This window comes from Geotrypetes seraphini, chromosome 1 (assembly GCF_902459505.1).
Source record: "Geotrypetes seraphini chromosome 1, aGeoSer1.1, whole genome shotgun sequence".
NCBI lineage: Eukaryota > Metazoa > Chordata > Amphibia > Gymnophiona > Dermophiidae > Geotrypetes > Geotrypetes seraphini.
In genome coordinates, this window is record NC_047084.1 from 30424260 (window position 1) to 30447527 (window position 23268).

The following is a 23268-nucleotide window of genomic DNA, read 5'->3' on the forward strand; positions in this document are numbered from 1 at the left end:
GCACGGGGACAAGGCCATCCACTGCCCCGTAAAGCAGTGAATAGCCTTGTCCCCACAGTTAAGGGAGGGGAGGCGTGCGGCCCCCTCCCTAACTCCGGCCAAATCTCCCTCCTTCCCCTTTACCTTCAAGGCACTTTAGAAAATAAACTGATGCCGGCGAAGCCTGCCTATGCCGTCCTACAGTCGCGTGTGTGGGCCGTGAAGGTAAGGGGGAAGGAGATAGATTTGGCCGGAGGTAGGGAGGGAGGGAAGGGGCTGCATGAGCAATCGGAGGGAGATTCTCAGGCCGCTGAAGGGCAGTGAGGTGGCGAGAGGGAAGGATAGATGCTGCGGGGACAGAGTCGGGGACAGCGGGTTTGGGGGACGGGGCGGTGAAGGGGACGGTGGTCCAGTGATGGGGACAGATTTTTTTCCCCATGTCATTCTCTACTCCCTCCTTCATCTCCCAATTGGTTTGCCCCTAGGAAACATTATACTAGTCTCCCTGATTCCTCCAGAGGCTGGTTTCCGAATGTCACTGAAACGATTTCAGACCATTATTTTGTTTGTGGAGACTGGGCCTACCAGTCCCATCCTGTTAACTGGTCAGTACTCTGTACAGTAACTAAATTGAATCCCTTCTGTCACATTATTCCACTTTCTGAGTCTCATACCTCCTCCCCTTCTTACTCTAGTTCTCGCTGTTTGTCCCTACTGCCTCCCCTGAAGACAAGTCACAATGTTCCCTCTAAGCTGAGCGCATGAGCGATCGCTCACTATTTTCATTGGTGTCGCTCATACTTTTTCTCGTGTCGCTCAGGCCAAGCGCTGGCGCAGCACCGCAAAAGGGGACGGAAGCGGCGCGAGTCCGGCACTTGTCGTTCTCCTCGGAGCAGATAGGAGTGCGCATGTGCGGCTTGTCGCTCATGCATATTTTTTTTTGCACACACCTCATCAACCCTTAGAGGGCACATTGCACTGGACTTAGTTTTAAAGTATATTCCAGTACAATAGGTGAGACATAGACAAGTGGGCTATCTCCCAATGGCCGTAAGCCATCTGCAGATGGAATCCACTCCGGATTTTTTCTCTGATCCTCCTGCACTTCACTGAGAGCCTTACTGCTACCTGTGTTTCCCTTCTGCACACAAGCATGAAGGAGTGTTTCTGTTCTGCTTTCCCATTTTTCTTATTTTCTTCGGTGTTTTTTTTGTCCTTTTTCATGATTTTATTTGTGGTCGGAGTGTTTCTTCAGCACTGCCTGTGTTGAGAAGATAGACTCCGGTCTGCAGCTGATAGGCTGATCCCTGGTGGTACCTGTTAGCCAGCCTGCATTTGTTTCTTTGGATTTCGGGGCCGTCCCCACTTTTTCCTCACCTTCTGTTTAGCAGGGGTTCGAGCACAGGCTGTTGGGCATCTTTAGGAGGCTCAACGGTGTCTTGCAGGGCACCGGCTGCATTTTCGCCTCCACCCTTTCCTTAGCACATCCGTTGGTCCACAGGGGTGGAGGTACTGTCAGACACTATGTCTGACTGGCAACCCAAAGATCAGCGTTGAAGATGCATTCCCAGCATGAGGCAGTGATTCTCTGATTCCAGCTACTGTAAGAGAGCTGAGGCTGCAGCACATTTCCAAAACAGGTCACAGTGAGTAAGGCTGTCACAGCCTATGAGGTGGATCGGAGGGGGGGGGGGAGGTGTCTGAATTTCACAGTTTTAGAGGTTTTGACATGTCCCCCTGTGTTCCTCCACCTGAGAATCCTAAAATCGCCCTTTTTGTATCTTGCTAAAGGTGAAAAATAACATGTTTTTGGTGCAAATTTCTTAACAGCGGCCATCTTGGATTTTTAGCAATTTTTTTTTTTTCCCCCCAAAAGCTCTCTGTACTTCCAAAGCTGCAATTTTTGCCTCAAATGTTATTGGTATGGAGTCCTTGGCCTCTTCTGCTTCAAATCCTTGCCAGGATTGCGCAAATTTAGAACCTCCAGAGTGACCTTGTGCCATGTACTGCGTGGTACACACAAGAGAGGCAGCGGCGCCATACTTAACCTCTCCCTTGTCTAAGCAGGTGACTAAATGGGCGGCCATTCTTTTTCGGGGTTCGGCAAGGCTGAAAGTTTCATGCAAAAAGACACGGACACTCTGCAGCCCTAGAAATGCAAGGTCAAGTCATCTAAGGATGATTGTACTCCCCAGGATCTGGAGGCCTTCTCAGAATTTCTGAAAATTTTGTGGAATACCTTTCAGGATGCGGTGCTTCTCCTGCACTCCGCTTCGGACTTGTCTCTCAGTGGTTTTGCCTCTTTAGACATGTCTTTTTCTCAGTCTGCTGCTATTCCTGAGTTAGTTGACCCTGATTTGGGTTTTGCTTATGATGATGATCAGCTTACAGACCCCTTGTTTTCTGGGGATGCTCTTGTGGCGGAGGACTCAGGACAGATCTTTGGATTCTTCTCTGCCTTTAAAACCTAGGGACGGTCCTACAATTCTGCATTTATTTATGTCTGCTTCTTTGCCCTTATCTCATTTCAAAGACTTTGCATGAGTTGAATTAGTCACTCAGCCAGCTCCTTCTTCCTCCTCCTCTCTCCAGAAGGTGCTCTCAAGGTAGTGAGGATTATGTTCCTTTTGTACCCTAGGCAGCAAGAGTGCCAGCAGCTTCTTTGTCAGCCTAAAGTGGACTCTTTGGTTTTGCAGGTGACTAAGCACACACCCCTTCCCAGTGAGGATGGTGTGGTGCTCCAGCACATGCAGGACCACCATGTGGATGTGATTCTCAGGAGACTCTTTGAGGCAGCAGCTTTGGGAATCAAATCTGCCTTGGTGGTGTTCTTAGTCACGCGCACTTGCTTATCCAGGCTGTGTACACTGTAGAGTGAGGATGGAGGTCCTGGGTAAGGTGTCGGCATATTCGAATTCTACTCACAGAATGCTCTAATTTAGATATGGGGCCGGTCATTACACCTCTAAGGCTACTCTGGGCTGTGAGGTAAGAGGCTAATGTGCACAGATGGGGGGAAAGGGACCTTAGCGTGATGGTGTCTGTGGATCTGAAGATGACGAAACAGTATGAAAAGGCGGTGGCTTTAGCCAGAAGGATGCTAGGCTGTATAGAAAGAGGAGTAACTAGCAGTGAAAGTGAGGTGTTGATGTCCCTGTAGAGGTCATTGGTGAGGCTAGGGGAATACTCAAAGTTACAGGGAGATACTTTTAAAACCAGTAGGAGGAAATATTTTTTTCCACTCAATGAATAGTTAAGCTCTGGAATGCTGCCAAAGGATGTGGTAAGAGCAGTTAACATAGCTGGTTTTAAAAAAGGTTTAGACAAGTTTCTGGAGGAAAAGTCTAGAGGAAAAGTCTATAGTCTGCTATTGAGACAAACATGGGGGAAGCCACTGCTTCCCTGGATTGGTAGCTTAGAATGTTGCTACTATTTGTTTTTTTTGCCAGGTACTTGTGACTTGGATTGACCACCATGAAAATGGGATACTGGGCTAAATGGACCATTGGTCTGACTTTGTAAGCCCATTCTTATGTTTTTATACCAATATTCCCATTCATGCTGTTGTATTTATGGGCTGTCTTTTAAAAACACAGCTTTCTTTGCTTTCACTTTCACCTCGCGGTCAGGCATTTGGTTCCAGATAAGGCCCCCAAGTGTCCAGACAGTGAATTACAGATACTCTAAGTGCTGTCATATGCAGGGACCTAATCCTATTTTCCCAATAGGATCCATTGATTACTTTCCAAGGTTTTGAGGCACAAACTAACCTCTATTTTCCCATAGACTCAGCATTTTGTTATTTGTGATTTTGCGGTTCACAAACATTATTGGGAACCATATTACTGTAGATAAAGAGAATGGACTATATAAGCAAATAAATGTGCTTAGGGTGGGTGGGAAAGAAGACTGAGCTTGGCCCTGCTCTAGACTATCTGTTAATTCTGTAGACTGTAACAGTTAAGTTTCAATCTCTAGCAGAAAGTTCAGGTTTAAAAATATGGGAGAAAGGCTTTTATACTATGGAAACTAGCTAAAGTTTGCTCTTTTAAAATTAAACTGTCTTTATAAAGGAACCTACAGTGTGTCTTTTATCTCCAAATTATCCAAGCAAAGAATAAAATAATATTCACTTACCCAGAGAAATGTCCTCTACTCTTCTCTTATGAGAATTAGGCGGGCAAATAAAGATGATATAAGCTTGCACAAATTATTTATTGAACTGTGCACTAATTAGTGTATGTTATGGACAAAAATGTATCACATAGTCCACACAATTCATTAGGCCCTTATTGCATATACTCTGAGGGTCAAATTCTGTATAGAATGCTCAGACTGGGGTGAATGGGCCCAATAAATTTCACAAACAGTCACTGTGGCCTTAGAAGATAGACTTCACAAATTACAGCTGGCTATGGACTGTATTAATGAGCGTTTTGAGGCGTAAGCTGGCCGTATAACAACATTGGAACAGAGGATATCTGAAGGTGAGAACGCAGTGCTGCAGGATCGAGAGAATGTGACTGCTTTACAAGCTCAAGTGGCAACATTGACAGGACGGCTGGATGAGCAGGAGAACCGTCAGCGTCGTAATAATTTACGAGTTGTGGGGCTGCCTGAGCTCCGGGCTGACCAAGACCTCTACCAATTTTTTCAGGTTTGGCTCCCAAAACAGCTTGGCCTGAAGACCCCAATGGATGGTTTTATATGCGAGCGAGCACACCGCATGGGCCAGCGTATGGATGATAATAACCGTTCGCGAGCAGTGATCGCTAGATACATCAATTGGAAAGAAAAGGAACTCATCATGCAGGCTTTTCGGAAATCTGGACGGCTGGAATATGAAGGACAAAAACTATTATTATTCAATGACTACTCCTTACACGTGTCCTCCCTTCGTAAGGCAATGGCGCTGCTCTGCTCCACACTTCACCGCCGGGGAGTGCGGTTTGCACTCATATATCCGGCGTCTCTGCGTATTTGGCGAGAAGGGAAACCACATACCTTCACAGACAGAACGGCTGCACAACAATTTATAGACTCTTTACCTGTGATAAGGGCTGGTGATTCCCCGGCTCAGATTCCATCACATGCTGTAAACAGCTAAATTTAAATCCCGACTGCCCCATCAAAGCAGAAATTTCTTTAATGTTTCAGTATCCATTATGATGTACCCGACGAGGATTAAAGCAACATACAACAACCGCATTACTCCATACACTGAGCTTGAGATCCTGGCATCATTCATAGATTCCTTACAAATATACTGATATGCTGTCAAAAAAGTATTGTTTGCTTTGTCTGTTTCTCTTATGAGGCTATGCAATGAAATACATATATTATGTTGTATGCTCTACTAGGTTAAGCACACTAATCTCATGTTTTCTGTTATTGAGTGGTGTGGATTTTGCTAGTTGTTCCATATGTGTAATTTCTCCGTGCTCACAAGAGCACCCTTAAATTGTTTTAAAATGTACATGATAGTGTGGTCCATTTCCTTTCTGACCATACATTATGCTGACATTACTGATTCCTTTTCTCTTATTCTCATGTTTTCTTTATTTCTCTTCTCAGACAGGAGTGTCTGCCTGGCCTTACGGTTACATCAATTATTTTCTCTAGACAGTGGGGATATATATTATGTTTTATTACTGCATATCATAGACTATGGCTAATTTACATGTTCTTTCCTTTAATGTGAATGGTTTGAACCATCCCATTAAAAGGAAAAAGATAGCTAACTATGTGTCCAACAAACATCCTGATGTAGTTTATTTGCAAGAAACCCACCTCCCACCCGCTGATGCCTCGAAATTCCAATTAAAGGGATTCTCCACTCATTTATACTCCTCTGCAACTCACCGAAAGAAAAATGGTGTGTCAATATTTCTCAGTGATAAACTTTCTCCTGTAGTTCACTCTTTTAAAACAGACAAGGAAGGAAGATGGTGTCTGGTGTATGCTGCGGTGCACTCAGTAAATTTTGTTTTTCTTAATATATACGCCCCGGTCCAAGATCACCCAGATTTCTTCAAAGAGCTGCAGCTGGTGTTGGTTGAATTTGATTCTTGTTCTATGATATTAGGAGGGGATTTTAATTAAATTCAAGACTTATATATTAATAGATCATCTTCTTGCAAACCCTCCAAATCCAGGTCTTTCACAGCTCTTCATGCTTTAAATGATGCCTTCTCACTTGTAGATCCTTGGCGCTTGCTTCACCCAAAAGGCAGAGAATACACACATTTTTCACCTTCACATAACACGTACACAAGAATTGATTTCTTTCTCTTGTCCTCTTCTCTTATTCAAGATCTTGCCAATACTATTATACATCCAATCTCTCTCACAGATCACGCTGCCATTTCTTTATATATATCCATATCTGCCCCACGTAAAGAATCCCCCTCTTGGCGACTGAATAACACCTTACTCTTAGATGAGGAAATTGTTGAAAAAAATCAATTCTTTTACTGTGGAGTTTTTTGAAATTAGCTCTAAAGATCCTGAAATTTGTCCTTCAATTGTCTGGGAAGTATACAAAGCAACCCTCAGAGGTGAATTGATCAAAATAGCTTCTTGGAAAAAGAAACAATCTATGAGAAAGGATAAAGACTTAGAAAATTCTATTAAAGCTTTAGAATTACAACATATGTCTAATCACATACATGACCCAACTACCTTCCAACGTATCCAAAATCTTAAATATGAATATAACACTTTGGTTTCATGTACAGCCCGACGTGATATCTTCATTTCCACCTCTGGTCACTACATGGGAGATAATCTTATGGGTCGCCCTTTGGCTAGATACCTTAAAACCAAATCCAAAAGACTACATATCACAGCTATTCAAGATCCATCAGGTCATTTAGTCAAAACCAGATCTTTAATTTCCTCTCAATTTGAAAATTTTTATGCTTCTCTATACCAATCCGAATCTGCTGCTCCTGAATCAGATATAGATTCCTTTCTTACCTCCTTAACCCATCCGTCCATATCGGACTCTGTTAAATTGGAACTAGATTCCCCAATAACTATATCAGAAATTGAAACTGCCATATCTTCTTTACCCGCTGGGAAAGCCCCAGGCCCAGACGGCTTTACTAATGAATTCTTTAAACAATTCCGAGCCCTCTTAGCGCCTTACCTTCTTACATATTATGATTTCCTCCACTCCACTCCGGACAAACAATTCAATTTCACTGAGGCCACAATTGTAGTAATCCCCAAACCTGATAGAGACGCCACCTTGGTTAAAAACTTCCACCCTATTTCTCTCCTTAACTTAGATTATAAGATAATGGCAAAACTGAAAAAGCCTTTGACCGGGTGGAGTGGTCTTTTCTTTTCCGTGTCCTGAAGTGGTATAATTTTGGCTCATTCTTCACGGATTGGATAGAAACGCTATATCGCCAACCCACAGCTCGTATTCTGATTAATAACTCTTTATCTAATTAATTTTCCCTTCACAGAGGTACTCGACAGGGCTGCCCTCTCTCACCATTACTATTTAATTTAGTGTTGGAGCCCTTCCTTTCAGCTATCCGACAATGCCTCTTAATTAAAGGCATACCCTCCTCTAATAGAGACTTCAAATTAGCAGCATATGCCGATGATGTTTTATTCTTTCTTAGGAACCCTCTAGTCTCTCTTCCTCACCTTATTCATATTGTCACTCAATATTCCCTCCTCTCCGGTTATTCTGTCAATTGGGAGAAATCAGAGATCTTCCCTCTGAACGATAATATTCTCCCCTCAGATCTAGCTCACTTTCCCTTCTCATGGTCGCATGAAGCTGTGAAATACTTGGGGATCTTAATACATAAAGATCCGGTTCATGCTCAAGATCTTAATATATCCAAAGTCAAAAATATAGTTCTAAATACTACATCTAGATGGTCTCCACTTTTTTTATCCTGGTGGGGTAGAATAACATCCATCAAAATGACTTTGGCCCCTCAAATTAATTACATTCTCTCTATGCTTCCTCTTCTATGCCGAAAGTCATTTTTTCAATGGCTAAATAGGAAGCTATCTGAATTCATTTGGAACAAGAAAAAACCTCGAATTGCTCTCGCCAAGCTAAAAGCCTCTAAGATTAACGGTGGTCTTAACTTTCCGGATTTTTATCATTATTATATTGCTTCACTAGCTAAATATGGTGCCTACTGGCTCACTGACTCCTCTCTCCAAGATCCTCCTGCCTGGTTTGAAATGGAGTGCTTTTTATGCAAGCCTTTACACACCTCCTGCCTACTAACGGTGTCAATTCCCAGACACTTGAGAAGGTACTCTTTGTTGAGTTCAACACAACATGCTCTTCATCTTTTAGATAAATTGGCTGAGATCTCAATTTATGATAGTCCACTCATGTCCCTTTGGAATAATTCTAAAATCCAAAACCATGGTAAATCCCTCTCATGGAAACGATGGCAGCGGGCGGGTCTATGGTTTGCCCATCAATTGTCTACTCCAACTGTGTCTGTTCCTTTTGATGCAATTTGCTCTACATACTCGCTACCTCCTTCTGTTTATTCACAATGGCTTTCACTCACTGAGGTACTGTCTTCTGTGCATATACGTTTTGACTTCATGACTTCCATACATACTATTCGTCATTGGTCTGTACTGTCTCTACTAAAAGGCAAGGCGATATCTCTTTTTTATAGTATTTTAAGAGATCACTCCTTCACTTTTTCTCCCCACTCTATGAAACACTGGGAAACTATACTCACTACTCCGCTTTCTGACATTGATTGGGAACTTTTCTGGTCTTCAACAAATCGCCCACTTTTATCTTCTAGAGTCTCACAATCAATGTTCTTTATTATGTGGCATGCAGTATGGACTCCAATTCGCATGTGGAAAGCCAACTTAAAACAAGACTCTGTTTGCTGGAACTGTTTAAAAGAAGTGGGAACTCTTGACCACATGCTTTTTCACTGTACACTAGTCCGCTCCTTTTGGACTCGCATTTGGATCACCATACAATCTATTACTAACTGCTCGGAAGAGATCTCTATGGACATTGTAATCCTTCGCTCTCAACATCCCTGCTTTGCACAATCAAATTGTCCTCCTAAACTCATTGATACCATGTTTGTGACTGCTCTCATGCACATTCTGAAAAATTGGAAATCATCTTCATTATTAGACTATACTTTTTGGTGGAGCTCTCTGTGTATGTATCATAGATTTGAATCCTATGCATATGAGAAAAAAAATGCATCCAGAACCCCCATGAACTTGAAGCTTAACAAATCACCTTGGTCATTCCTGGATACCTATGTACGTTCTGCTCCGTAAACACTCCTGTCTTCCTTTTCTTTCCTTTTCCTTTCTACTTTTTCTTCCTATTCCCCCTTTTTTTTTTTTTTTTTTGTTTTCCCTCACTTTTTTCTTATATATTCTTCACATGCAGTTCTAATAGTAGGAACCTTTCTTACTGTTATGTTCCTCTATAGTTGAATATAGATTTGTAGGTTCTTTATACAGAAAGCTTTATTTTGATCTTATGTATTTGAACTGCTTCCTGTATTTTCTAAAAATACTCAATAAAAAATTATTGAACTAAAAAAAAAAAGAATGCTCAGACTCGGCAGCCACTTAAGTGGCTTTTGAGAATCACATACGGGTGTCCTGTATAGAATTGCTTCTGTCCTAATGGACAGATGCCTCTCCCTGCCTAACCACCCCGATTCTCTAACTGGCGTCCATGTCACAAGTGCCAGTTAGAAAATTGCGTTGCCGCTGAGCTGATCACAGCAAGGGAATCTCCCTGCCACGATCAGCTCGATGGCCGTGGCAGGAAACCCCCCAGCCACGAAGTCAGCCCACAGGAGGGATGTCCAGTCCCTCCTGCTGGAACCCCTGAAGGCCCCCCCCTGAATGTCCGCAGCAGGAGGAGTGCCCACTTCTTCCTGCCACATCACCCGAAGATCACCAGCAGGAGGGGATGCCCAGTCCCTCCTGCCGGAACCCCCCCACTCCGAAGATCAACAGCAGCAGGGATGCCCAGTCCCTCCTGCCAGAACCTCCCCCAAGAAAATCACCGGCAGGAGGGATGTCCACTCCCTCCTGCCAGACCCCCCTCAAAAAAAAAAGATACACATCTATTGGAAAAACATATCACAGTGCTGTTGAAGGTGCTAAATACAGCATAAAAGGCAGGAGTAAAATGAGATAAATTATTATTCTCTTATGCAATAGGAGGTGGTCTTCAGAAGATCACTAATGAGACTTGTCATAGAGGCTGGGATGTTAGAAGCTGTGGCAAGGGATTAGGGGGCTAAAGAGCTGATACCCTGGTAAGGTCTATCCATGAAGAGATATGGACAGGTGGCCATTAAACTTTGGTACCTTTTTCTAACACTACCCACAAAGATATTTGCAGATTTTGCATAAAACTGATGCTACCCTGCAATAGAAATGCCTGTTGTGCTTAAAATCAGAGTATTTGCCATGAATATTTGCCTGTCAAAGAGTAGAAGAGGCTGTTTGTATGTTGTTGATTATATGGGTGCTTTCCTGCTACTAGAGGGCCAGTTATCAGGCAGTGATCCATCACAATGACATGTATTGGCCAAATGGTCACAACATCCACCTCCTAAAAACACATCTCTTTTCTAAACTTGGTGACCCACCTTAAAACCCCAGCAAAAATCTTCCAACACCATTGATATTCTATTCCATATTGCTGCTCTCAGACTATGACATCCTTAACTATTTATTACCTTACCTCTTTGTAAAGTCTTGTTTATTTCCCACACAGTGATCTTTCCAGTTTTCAGTTCTTTCGTCTTTGTTGTAGCTTGATGACTCTTATCAGCCACTTTTTCTGTAAACCGCCTCGAACTGAAAGGCTTTCGCAATATACAAATAAAGATTTATGTTATGTTATGTTTGTCATTTAGAAGAGGAAACAGTAAATTAATAATTTTGCCAAGTTGTAAATCGTGCTGTGATTATAGAAAATTGCTAGTTAAATTTGTTTGCGTGGGTTTATAATTATAAAATAGAGCTTGTCTAGGTAAGGTAATTTTTTGATATGCTTTTGTTTCTACAGATTACCAGCCGCAGAACTATTATCAGAACAATGACCTTTCGGTGAATGTAACTGAAGTACAAGGTCTGGCAAATAAAGGAAATAATGGTGTACATCCTAAAACTGCAGATCAGTCAACTTCAGAGAGTAATGTTCATTCTGTTGTCATCCATGCAGCAACTGCAGAACATGAGCAAGAGAATAGTCTAATGCAAAATTCAGAGGTATTTGGAACTGTAGATTATTTACTATCAACCAAAAAGGATTTAAACAAAACAGTTCAGACTTGCAGTGTTCAGATTTGCAGTGCTATTCTAATGCAAAAGTGCAAAGGGCATAGTAGTCTGGACAATAGAGTTTATATCCCATATACGCAAGTAATTGGAGAATGCATCCAAAGCTTTCTTCACTTTTCCTCCTTGTTCCTCATGTTTCCTCCTTAGTTTTTTCTTCTCCAAGTGAGTTGAGAAAGTGTCTCTTGTTCTGCTCTGCTTTTCTTTTCTTTCATTTCTTTCAGTTATTTTTGTTCCAGTTTTCAAGGCTTGTCAGTGCCACAGAGGTTCCAATTTTTTGGGGGCAGCTCTGCCTAGAACTTGCAGATTCTGGCTTCAGAGGTGTGTAGCTGACGGGGGTAACCCTTCATCTAGGACACTTACCTAGCCGGCCTGCACTGATATCATGGACAGCTTGGGGTTTGGTCCCTTGGGAACTTAGCTTGCCTCTGATCATCAAGCGCTTGAATGCAGACTGGTCCCCAGGGATTTACAGTTGATGGCTGCATCCCCCCTCCCCTTAGAGACGTGTGAGGAGCTAGTGAGGTTGAGGGTTTCAGGCTCTATGAGCCTAACTAAAAGTGCAACCATATCTTTCTTGAGATAAGGAGACCAAAATTGAACGCAGTACTCCAGATGAGGTCGCACCATGGAGCGATACAGGGGCATTATAACATTCTTAGTCTTGTTAACCATCCCTTTTTAAATAATTCCTAGCATCCTATTTGCTTTTTTGGCCGCCGCCACTGCCCACATTGGGCAGAGGATTTCATCGTATTGTCTACAGTGACACCCAGATCCTTTTCTTGGGCGCTAATTCCCAAGGTGGGCCCTAGCATCCTTTCTACCAAAAATAGTTTCGGCATGTCATGTTAATCAGGAAGTCTGACTCCAAGTGTTCCGGGCTTCTGACAGAAATAAACATGATCAGGTTCTAGCCTTCCCTCTGCCACGTTACTTCCTGTAGATAGATGACACAGCAGAGGGAAGTCCCTGACAAGACTGGCTGCAAGCAGTCTGTTCACAGCACTGCCTCTGCCAGCCAGTTACTAACAGCACTGCTGCTGCTCTGGGAGGCCTGCATGTATGTCTGATCTCATGGGGGTGGGGTTTTAGTTGGAGAGATCCCAGACCTATGCAGTGGGAGGGGATGGGGATATGGATGCTAGACTACAATTTGGGGGGAGTGGGTGGAGGGGGGTAGGAGTGAGCATGGATGCTAGGCCTATGGGAGGGGAGAAGAGGGAACATGGATGCTGGACTGCAAGTGAAGAGGGGAGATGGGGGACATGGATCCTGTATTGCAAGTAGGGGGGAGAGGAAGAGACATGAATGCTAGACAAATAAGTAGAGGGGAAAGGGGGTGAGAAAGAAACCCAGGCCAGAAATGGGGATGAGAAGGAAGAGAGACTTGACCACAGAGAGAGGGTGAGAGAGATTCCAGACCATGGCAAGTATGGAATGGGATTCAGGGTGCAAGTAAGAGAGGTGGTTGGTGGGGTGAGGGGACATGGATGCTGGACCCACAAGTGAGGATGGGGGGATGGTAGAGAGAGCAAGGGAGCAAGAGAGAGTGATCAAGACCAGAAAGGGGATGGGAAGGAAGAGATTCTTAGCTAGTGGAGAGAGGGAGAGAGAGATCCCAGAATATGGGGGTCAAGGAGAGGATTCAGGGTGCAAGTGAGAGAGGGATGGGGTGGGATTTAGAGGGAGACAGAACTGCAGTTGGAGTGAGAGAGCGAACCGAAGAGGCTGGAACCTGAGAAAGGAAAATGCAGGAAGGAATTTCAGGCCTCAGGATATTCTACACATAACACTACAAATAAACTGCAAATGGGGGGAGGAGGGTGAATTAAAGTTTTACTATAGGTTTAATCAATAGTAAAGAATATTTATATATATAATTTGTATATTTTTGATTGAATGCTAAAGGAAAGGGTGGGTGGGAAGGGAATAAATTTATTTATTTGATGTTATACTAGAAAGAAATTCAAGTGATGTATTTAATTTTAAATGTTTTATTATCTGTACACTTGTAAGATTAAAAAATGAATAAAGAATTTAAAAAAAAACCCAAATAAACTGTAGCATTTTGAAATATTGTGCACAGAATTTTCAAAATTTTTGCTCAGAATTCTGCCAGGAGTAATTCATAAGGAGCTGCAGTGGGAACTGAGCCCAGTTCCACTGGTTCTGAGGCTGCTGCACTAACCATTAGGCTGCTGTTCCACTCTCTGTGCACACCTTTAGCCTCAACCTTGGACCCTCTGAATGTGAGAGGGATAATTGAGTCACCATGGCTTTGCTGTCTCTAGCCGAGACCCCAAACCAATGAATTAAGAAAATGAATTGCAAAGTACTTACTTGACATTGTGGTTTATTCATTTTCTGTGTTTTAAAGGAATTGGATGGAACATCATTAGCAGAGAGTTTAAGAGCCACCGCAGAAGCTGCTGTGACACAAACTGGATTTACATATGATGAAAGCTCAGGATTATATTATGATAACAAAACTGGCTTCTACTATGACTCGGTATGAGCTTTCTCTGATTTTCATGTTTTCTAGTGCACATAAAAAGTATTTCAGAAGTAGCATCACATTTGATTTTATAAGCGTCCAAGTTTTTTTTTAAATTAAAATAAGTTTCTTACTGCTTTATTAAAATGTATTAATATGGATGTAGTTTCTTTAGTAGTATGTTCCAAGAACTCTAGATCTTTTCTTTCTGATCCCTCTCTTCTTACTGATACTTAACCACTTGTTGAATCCTTCACAGCGGTGGTGCACTTCTGTTGAAGTGGGGCTATCAAGTTTGTGAAATTCTAAAATATAGCAGCAAATCCCTAGTAAGAGCGTATGATGCCAAAAAAGAGCGGTGTTTATCCCTGGAGGCATGCTTCATGTAACATGAGAGTTGCCTTACTGGTTCAAACCAAGGGTCCATATAACCCAGCACCCTGTTTCCAACCAGTATTGTAAGACCCTCAGTTAACACTTTGACTGTGTCCAGGGAGGGGTAATTTCCATTAGGTTTAGCATCCCCAATCATTTTGAAAAGTGGGTTTCCAACAGTGGCCTCATAAGTCACAAGTTCCTGGCAAAGTCCCAGAAAGTAAGGGTGATATGATAGAGGTCTATAAAATACTGAGTGGAGTGTAAAAGGTAGATGTGAATCTCTTGTTAACTCTTTCCAAAAATAGTAGGACTAGGAGGTATGCGATGAAGCTACTAAATAGTAGATTTAAAATAAACTGGAGAAAGTATTTCTTTATGCAGTGTGTAATTAAACTCTGGAATTTGTTGCCAGAGAATGTGGTGAAATCAGGTAGCTTGGCAGGATTTTTAAAAGTTTGGATTATTTCCTAAAAGAGAAGTCCATAGGCCATTATTGAGATGGCTTGGGGAAATCCACTGCTTATTCCTAAGATAAGCATCATAAAATCTGTTTTACTACTTGGGATCTGGGTTGGCCACTTTTGGAAACAGGATACTGGGCTTGATGGACCTTCGGTCTGACCCAGTATGGCAATTCTTGTATTCTTATGTACATAACCCCAGTGATGAGCAGTGCTTTCCTCAGCTATACCATAATTTATGGAATTTTACTCTTTGAATTTAAACCTTTTTTAATTGCAGCTACATTAACTGCTTTTACCACTTGCTCCAGAATGAGTTTCAGAGTTATGTTGAAAAAAAGTTTCTCCTAATTGTTTTAAATGTGCTGCTTTGTAACTTCTTTGATTATCTCCTAGTTTTTGTACTTTTTAATAAAGTTTACCTGTTCCACTCCATTAAGGATTTTATAGACCTCAATCATATCTCCTCTCAGCTGTCACTTCTGCAAGCTGAAAAGCGCTAATCTTTTCATCCTTTCATTATGTCATTCCATCCTCTTAATGATTTTGGTCATTCTTCTCTGTACCTGTTACAGTTCCATTAAATCATTTTTGAGATACAATGACCAGAATTGCACACAATATTCAAGGTGCAGTTTCACCATGGAGTGATACAGAGGCATTATGGTCTTTGTTTTATTCAAATCTGAAGTATTGAGATTTATATAGTACATTTTAAGTTGGCTAGAGTGCTTCATGTAACTTTCTAACACAGATTGGCATGAAATTTAGCACTTTTTTTATTCTTTTTGCTTTGTGCTTCTTTATTCCAAAGGAAAACAAACTCTATTATGACCCTAACACTGGAATTTATTATTACCTTGATGTTGAAACTGGACGTTATCAGTTTCATTCGCAAGTGAACTTGCAGTCCTACCAGATGGAGAGTTCAAGTGCCTTACTGGACAAAGAGAAAAATGAAGAGAAGAAAAAGCAAGATCCCTACATGACCACAGCCAATGAGGAAAAGGTAATTGTTTCATATTTTTAGATTTAAACATTTTATTGATGACAGCCAAAAGGTATAAAATAACTGAACAGAGCATCATATGAAGCAACCATCATCTACTTTTATAATAAAAATATCCAAACCTCCTTCCTTATCAAGTTAAAAAAAACTCTTCAACCCACTTCCCTCTCTCCCCTCAGCCCTCATAATGATCAACTAAAGAGGACGAGAGTCCTAACTCTTATGACTCTTAAAGCCTCTTGTACAGGGGTGTCAAAGTCCCTTCTCGAGGGCTGCAATCCAGTCGGGTTTTCAGGATTTCCCTAATAAATATGCATGAGATCTATTTACATGCACTGCTTTCATGGTATGCTAAGAGATCTCATGCATATTCATTGGGGAAATCCTGAAAACCCGACTGGATTGCAGCCCTCGAGGAGGGACTTTGACACTCCTGCTCTAGTATACAGGAAAAACAAACACCCTCCCCCTCCTTTAGCCACCTCCTCTGCCACATCCACACCATAAATGAATTCCTGGTATGTGAATCCACAGACAGTAATAACCCTATATAACAAGTTTGGTAAGAGACTATGTCCTCTGGGACAAAAAGTACTTAAATATGAGGTCAAGATATTCAAATATTTTTTTTCCCTCTTAGGAGATCCCCTTGCTTCACTTGCCTCCCAACTAGCAAGCAAATGAAGTTGATTCATATATAATGCTCTACCCTACCAAGTCCCCTCTGGTGGTATAATATATAGAAACTCTCAAATTAAGGAGATATTAAATGATTACTTGTGTTAGACTATAATCATTAGAAATACTCCACAAGTTAAATAAAAAAGAGTAAATAAAGTGCAAGAGTGCTATACAGTGCCAATAAGTATTAATAAATATTTATAAAGTGCTCAGTCACCAACCGCATTTCCCCTATCTGGATGGATTTTTCCTCCGTTCCTCTGGCTAATGCCCCCTTCCTTACTACGCTAAACATGGGGGGGTGTAAGGGAGATTAAGAATTTTTATACAAGCGCAGGATAGTAGATTCTACTGCCTTCCTCATATATACCACAAGATAAGTGATTTTTCAAATCTATTTCACTGATTATAATTGTTTATGTATGGAAGGCTAAGGGACTTGGTGCCAGACTTGGTCCTTGTTTACAACCGACGCTTGTACTTTTATTAGTACTTTTTGCACATATCGGTTGGTGACTGAGCACTTTATAAATATTTATTAATATTTATTGGCACTTTAAGGTATAATATATAGCCCAAACTGCAAGATCCCTCCGTACTGTATCTGACCATGCCATGTTCTATCATAAAGTGCTTTGCCACATTTTGTCATACTGTCACTTTTTCTCTCTCACCCTACCATACTATACATTGTATCTTCCACACTATACTGCCATACTGTGTCTACCATGCTGCGATTTCTCACACTATATCCACTACACAGAGGTTGCCGTTCCATGTCTACTGTGCTAAGCTCTATCATGCTATGTGTCATACTGTCTTGTCATACTATGTTAGCCACGCTTGTAATTTCTTTGAACTGGATGACCAGAGAATTGGGTAGAGGAAAAGCGCTAGATGTGGTGTACTAGATTTTAGCAAAGTTTTTGACAGTGTTCCACACAAGCGGGGTTTCCTAAAAGTAGGTAGATTCTGGATTCTCTACAAGGGGAATTGTTCCAGCAGTTGGTAATGGAACCTACATGGGATGGGACCATACTGGACTTAGGGGGGAAATTCTACAAATGGTGTCTAATAAGATAGGTGCCTACCTCTTGTCAATCACACTTACGCACCTATTACAGAATCACACCTAATTTAAAATATAGACACCTGTAATATAGGTGCCCAGCAGCGCCTAAGTCCTTCTCTGCCTCTAAACAGGCCTACTTTGGAGTTAGTTGCCACTAGGTGCGATAGGCACCTATCTTTTGTAGAATCGCACCTAAGAAGATAGGCGCCTATCACCAATTAACTTTTTTTCAATTATGAGCTTCTTAAAGCCAGTGCCTGACAGGAAGGGGGCTGGGTGCAGTGCCTGACAGGGGAGGGAGTGAAGGAGGCTGGGTGCAGAGCCTGACAGGGCAGGGCATTTGAATATTAAGCCGCCCGACTTATATTTGATTCAATCTTTTTTTTTTTAATTCTCCTTTTGGGGGGGAAATGTGGGCCTCGACTTATATTCGAGTATATACGCTGAAGGGAACTGGGGAAGGTGGGGTGGAGAAGAACAGACACTGAAGGGAACTGGGGAAGGTGGGGTGGAGAGGAATAGATGCTGAAGGGAACTGGGGAAGGTGGGGTGGAGAGGAACAGACGATGAAGGGAACTGGGGAAGGTGGGGTGGAGAGGAACAGACGCTGAAGGGAACTGGGGAAGGTGGGGTGGGGAGGAGCAGACACTGAAGGGAAATGGGGAAGAGAGAGATTCCAGACTATGGAGGGAGCGGAGGGAAGAAGATGGGTCCCAGGCCAATTGGGGGGTGAAGAGAGAGGCACAGTAACAGAGCAAATGGAAGACAGACAGTGAAAGGAATTGAATGAGAAGATGAGGAAAGCAGAAACCATACAACAAAGATATAAAAAAAAGTTTTCTATTTATTTATTTCCTTTTTTTTGTTGTTTTAGGATAAAATAGTATATTAGTTGTGTTGATAAAAATCTATAAACAAAGCCCTGCCAGCTGAATATCTCTTTCTCTAGTTCAGCAGCCAGAACTTTGATTTATAAGGAAGGAATAAGCTAAATATTGCAGTACTGAGGCTTGTATGGATAGGGCGGGGCCATTGGTTGTGGGGACGGGATGGGGCGGGTACAGGGACTTGGTCGCGGGGTCGGGGCAGTGACGGGGACAAATTTTTTCCCCCATGTCATTTTCTAGTGTTTATCTGTATGTTTAATGTCCAGCTCACACATTTGTATAAATATTTTTCATACTTTATTCTCAAGGGTTTGAACTCAGAGAAGCAGAAATCAGCTGACAGTTTGCATTATGAAAACATAACTAATGGCCAAGTGAGCTGTTCCGAAAGAAAGGAGTCTGCATGCAAAAAGAAAAAGAAGGCTAAAGGGTCTATCAAAATCAGAAATGGACTGCTGAATGAGTGCAAACAAGTTGACACCAAGAGCACAGATTCACAGACGGATACAAATAAAAAGGATATTGTTCCACAGGAGGCTGAGAGTGATGCAGAGGAGAGTGAACCAGAAGAAGGGGAAATCACAGACTCTGAATATAAGGATTACAGTGACGAAGAGGTTTCAAGTATAGGCACAGACACTTCTGGAAACTCGGAGCAGGAAGGTGAATTTTTTTTAAATAGCCTTTATGAAATGTTTTAACAACAAATTCATATTTCAAAGGGCATCATAATATTTCAGTAGTTTTCATGATCTTAATTAATTAAACAAAGTCTTGATGACCCTTTGGCTCAGCCCATAATGTAGGATACTCTAATTTTTGTGTCCTGTCCAGTAGAATGGCAGGAGTTAGGTGTATGACAGATGATGCACTCCCACAGAGATAAGGGCTATAGCTATGATTACTGCAGTTATGCTTGGTAGCCGAAGAAATAGTGCTGAAGGTAAGTCTGAGTGAAAAATGTTTCATAGTCCGCTTCCCCTTTGAATGCAGAAAGTGCAGTATATAGTCAAACAATGTGGTGCGATTAAAAAAAAATCACTTTTTATTTTCTCTCACATAGCATGCTTACCAATATTGTATAAAGATAGAAAGGGGTCAATTACAGTTTGGTAAAATCAAGTTTCTTGATGCTGGTTTAGAGGGCAATTTTGCATGGGATAGATGTGTTAACCAACTGAACATCCGCTCTACCCCCCCTTCTCCCCCACACTTCCTCTATCTATTAGATACACCATTATCATAAGTAGGCATTTTGGACCAGATTCTATAAAAGATACCTAAAGTTAGGTGCCTAGATCAGTGCTAATAGCAAGCAATTAGCACCTCGTAATTAGTTTAAATAAGACTTAATTGGATGTAGGTGCCTACCAGAAAGTGCACATAGTTAGGTGGCGAATCATGGGCGTGTTTGGCATGTAGGCGCCTGTTGTGGACTTAGGCGCTGGCATTGAGGCCAAGAAAGCCCTGACAAATGGAGTGCACCTAAGGATAGGACACCTACTGGCACCTAAGATCACTCTAGTTGCCGCTAGGCATGATTCTGTAAGTGCCAAACTTTATGACTGACATGTGCTAAGTGCGGCGCTCCTCGGTGCCTATGTTTTAGACATTGTATATAGAATCAGGGCCTTTGTGAACAGCCAAGGTGCTTATACCAGGCCAAAGAATAGGATACACAATCAGGGTTGTGGAGTCGTAGTCAGTAAAAATATAGCACATATGCTTTGTTGCTTGTACTCTGTAGCTCTCACCATGTAGACTCGTATCAATCACAAATCTCAGAGGCGGTAAAATGATCTGTTTTTAAATTAAGATTAATTTGATATGATCGCCTTCTGCTTTTTCTGGAAGCTTTAATCATACTGGTCCACTTACTAATGATCTAGCAATTAGACTATTGTAATGCCCTTTATGCTAGGGTTTGTCAAAAAGACATTTGAAGGCTTCAGAATATTCAAAACACGGCTATTCGGTTAATATTTAATATTTGTAAATTTGATCATATTACACACATTTTTTTGGCTTGCTAGCTACTTTTAAAATGACCAAGTCAAAATAAAATTTAAAAAAACACAAAGCACACGGTATGCAGAGAAAATGTTAATTATCATTTATATTTAGGGTTTTTTTCAAAGAAGTCAAGGCAGATGACTTTAAGTTATGCAATGTCACCTCAGTAACAACTATACAAAAATAGACAAATATACCCCCCCCTCCCTTTTTACTAAACTGCGATGTTTTTTAGCACAGGGAGCAGCGCTGCTCTCGACGCTCATAGGCTCCTTGCGCTAAAATCCGCTACTGCGGTTTAGTAAAAGGGGGCCATAGTGCAAAATATAGACAGCAGATATAAATTCTCAAAACGGACACATTTTGATCATTAAATTGAAAATAAAATTATTTTTCCTACTTTGTTGTCTGGTGATTTCATGAGTCTCTGGTTGCAGTTTCTTCTTCTGACTGTGCATCCAATAATTCTTTCCTTCTTTCTGCCTCCTGCATGCTTTGCCTCCTCTAGACCTCTCTGTCCTTCCATGAGTCTAATTTTTTCTTACTCTCTCCCTGCCTGCCACCTGACACACTCTTTCCTTCCCCCAACTTTTTCTTCCTTTCTCCCTGCCCCTCCCCTTTCTTTCTTTGTCTCCCTGCCTCCCTTTCTTTCTTTTTCTCTCTATCTGTTTTTCTGCCTCCCTGTCTTTTCTGTCTCTCCTATCTTTCTCCCCAAGCAACCGCCGGGGCTGTCGTCTGGGAACAGACCCCCCCCAAGCCACTGCCGCCGTCATCGTTGCAACTGAGTTCTCCTAGTTTCCCGATGTTAGAGAGGAAGTTCTGGGCCAGCTAGGCAGCGATTGGCTGGCCTGGAACTTCCTCTCCGACATCAGAATTGACGTCGCGGGGGGTGGGGGGGTGTTGGGTGGTGTGCCTGGTGCTTCTGTAGTCGCTGCTAGCCTGTTGTGGCGTCGGAGAACATGGAGAGTCTATCGCGATCGACTCGCATTGACTTTGCGATCTACTGGTCGATCACGATCGACCTTTTGGGCACCCCTGTTCTAGTGCCTTACTTTCAACTGACATTTCTCTGAGTTTAAGGAAACTGACTTCCAGATACTATCTGATATAGTGTATATGTGATAGATGGTTTTAACTGTTTTGTGTGGTTGTATAGCAGTGGTCTCAAATTCGCGGCCCGCCAGGTACTATTTTGATGCCCTCAATATGTTACCATGGTTCTAGAACATTGCCCGCCTCACTGCTGTAACCTTACGCAAATGCTTTCCTGCGTCTGTACGTGATTGTGAGGTGGAGTGGAGAGGACAATTTGTAGGAAAGCACTTGCGTGAGGTTACAGCAGTGAGGCGGGCAACATTCCAGGACGTAAGATAATCATTAGAGGCAGTGCAGCTTATGCAAGTATACGTAATCTTGTAAACTCTCGCAAAATTTAGCACCTCTCCTGGCAGTGACTGCTTGATGTAAGATGGTGGTTGTGTCCAGTGCTGGAGGAGGTGAGAGCTGAAGGCGGTTGCGGACGCGACCACCAGACACTTAAGGCACAAGTTTTCCAGGCACAAGTCGGTTATTGATTCTCCCCTCTACAAAAAAGCCTACAGGACTACACCAAAATCTTGTCTCTTGCAGTTGATACTTTAGATTAGAATCTAAATCACAATTTTGCATGAGGTAAAACTCTATCCCAGGACAAGCAGGCAGCCTATTCTCAACATGTGGGTGTCGTCATCCATGGAACCCAGATGCGAACAGCTTCGCAAGCTGATTATCTTGCAGAACTTAGAAAGTTTGCGACTGCTGCACCGTGCATGCGCGAGTGCCTTCCCGCCCACGCAAGGGCACATGTCTCCTCAGTTCTCAATTTTCCGCGGAGCCGAGAAGTTGTGTATTCGACATTCTGCGCTAGACTCAGTTTTACTTCGTGCCTTCTCTCACTGTGGCTTGTGGTTTTTTAAAAAAAAAATAACAGGGTCGCTGTGTGTCTTGCGTGTTTTTCTTTATTTTTTAAATAAAACGAACTTTAATTTTATTTCTTTGTCACGGCGGGGCCTGCTTTGTGGCCCCGCTGTCTGGTTTTGATTTTGCTGAGGCCATCTTCCCGCCTATGTCCAGGCCGGTCACAGGTTTCAAAAAGTGTAGCCGTTGCCAGCGCGCGATCTCCCTCACTGACCCACATAGGTGGTATATTCAGCGTCTTGGACCTGACCATTGTCTGGAGTCATGTGCTCGCTGTGCTACCCTTCAACCTTAAGCCCACAAGCGTCGTCGAGTTCAGGTGGAGAAGCTTTTTGGCAATATGGATCCCCTTCCCCCGGTCTCGACCTCGACCTCGCATCCAGTCAAGCCTCTCAAGGGGGTTCCGCCTTCTGCTTTGACCTCGGCTTCGCCTTTGATAAAGCCTGCCTTGTTCAGGGCATCGTCCTCGAGCAAATCTGCTAAGTCTTCTCCTGACAAGATGCTTGCCTCGTTGTCTCCCTCAGGTCAGGTGCCAGCAGTAGCTATCAAGCTGCCGAAGAAGCATGTGTCCAAGTCAAAGAGTCGTTCTTCTTCTTCTTCCTTGGAGACTGCTCCTCCACAAAAAGTTCTAGACCCTCCAGTCTTGGAGTCACGTTTGGAGGCTATGATCCAGACCATTTTAGATCGTCAGTTGGACAATATCTTTGCCAAATTTCCTGCGGCCTCAACCCTGCTTCCTGCAGTCCAGCTTGAGCACTCAGGAGTTCCACCTAGTGTTGAGTCCTTGGCTGAGCCTCAAGCTGAATCCACTCACTCTATACAAGGAGTCGAGTCCTTGGGAGTGCCTCGAGAGGATTGCATACTTTGTATGCAAGGAGTCGATTCTTTGCGAGTGTCTCATCTGGAGCATGCTAATCAAGGAGCCGAGTCCTTGTCAGTGCCTCGAGATGCCTTGACACCAGGACTTCAATCTAGTGTGGTGTCTTGATCTCCAG

At 42.6% G+C, this 23268-nt stretch overlaps 1 protein-coding gene across 1 annotated transcript in view; it reads left to right on the forward strand.

Annotated features, from left to right (window-relative positions):
- The window catches only part of AGGF1 (angiogenic factor with G-patch and FHA domains 1), a 153447-nt gene that overhangs the window by 8764 nt on the left and 121415 nt on the right, over window positions 1–23268 (forward strand). Inside the window, exons 3-6 of the mRNA XM_033929321.1 lie at window positions 11048–11250; window positions 13700–13831; window positions 15470–15664; window positions 18613–18967. Coding sequence (XP_033785212.1) covers window positions 11048–11250; window positions 13700–13831; window positions 15470–15664; window positions 18613–18967 — 885 coding nt within the window. The remainder of the gene's footprint in view (window positions 1–11047; window positions 11251–13699; window positions 13832–15469; window positions 15665–18612; window positions 18968–23268) is intronic.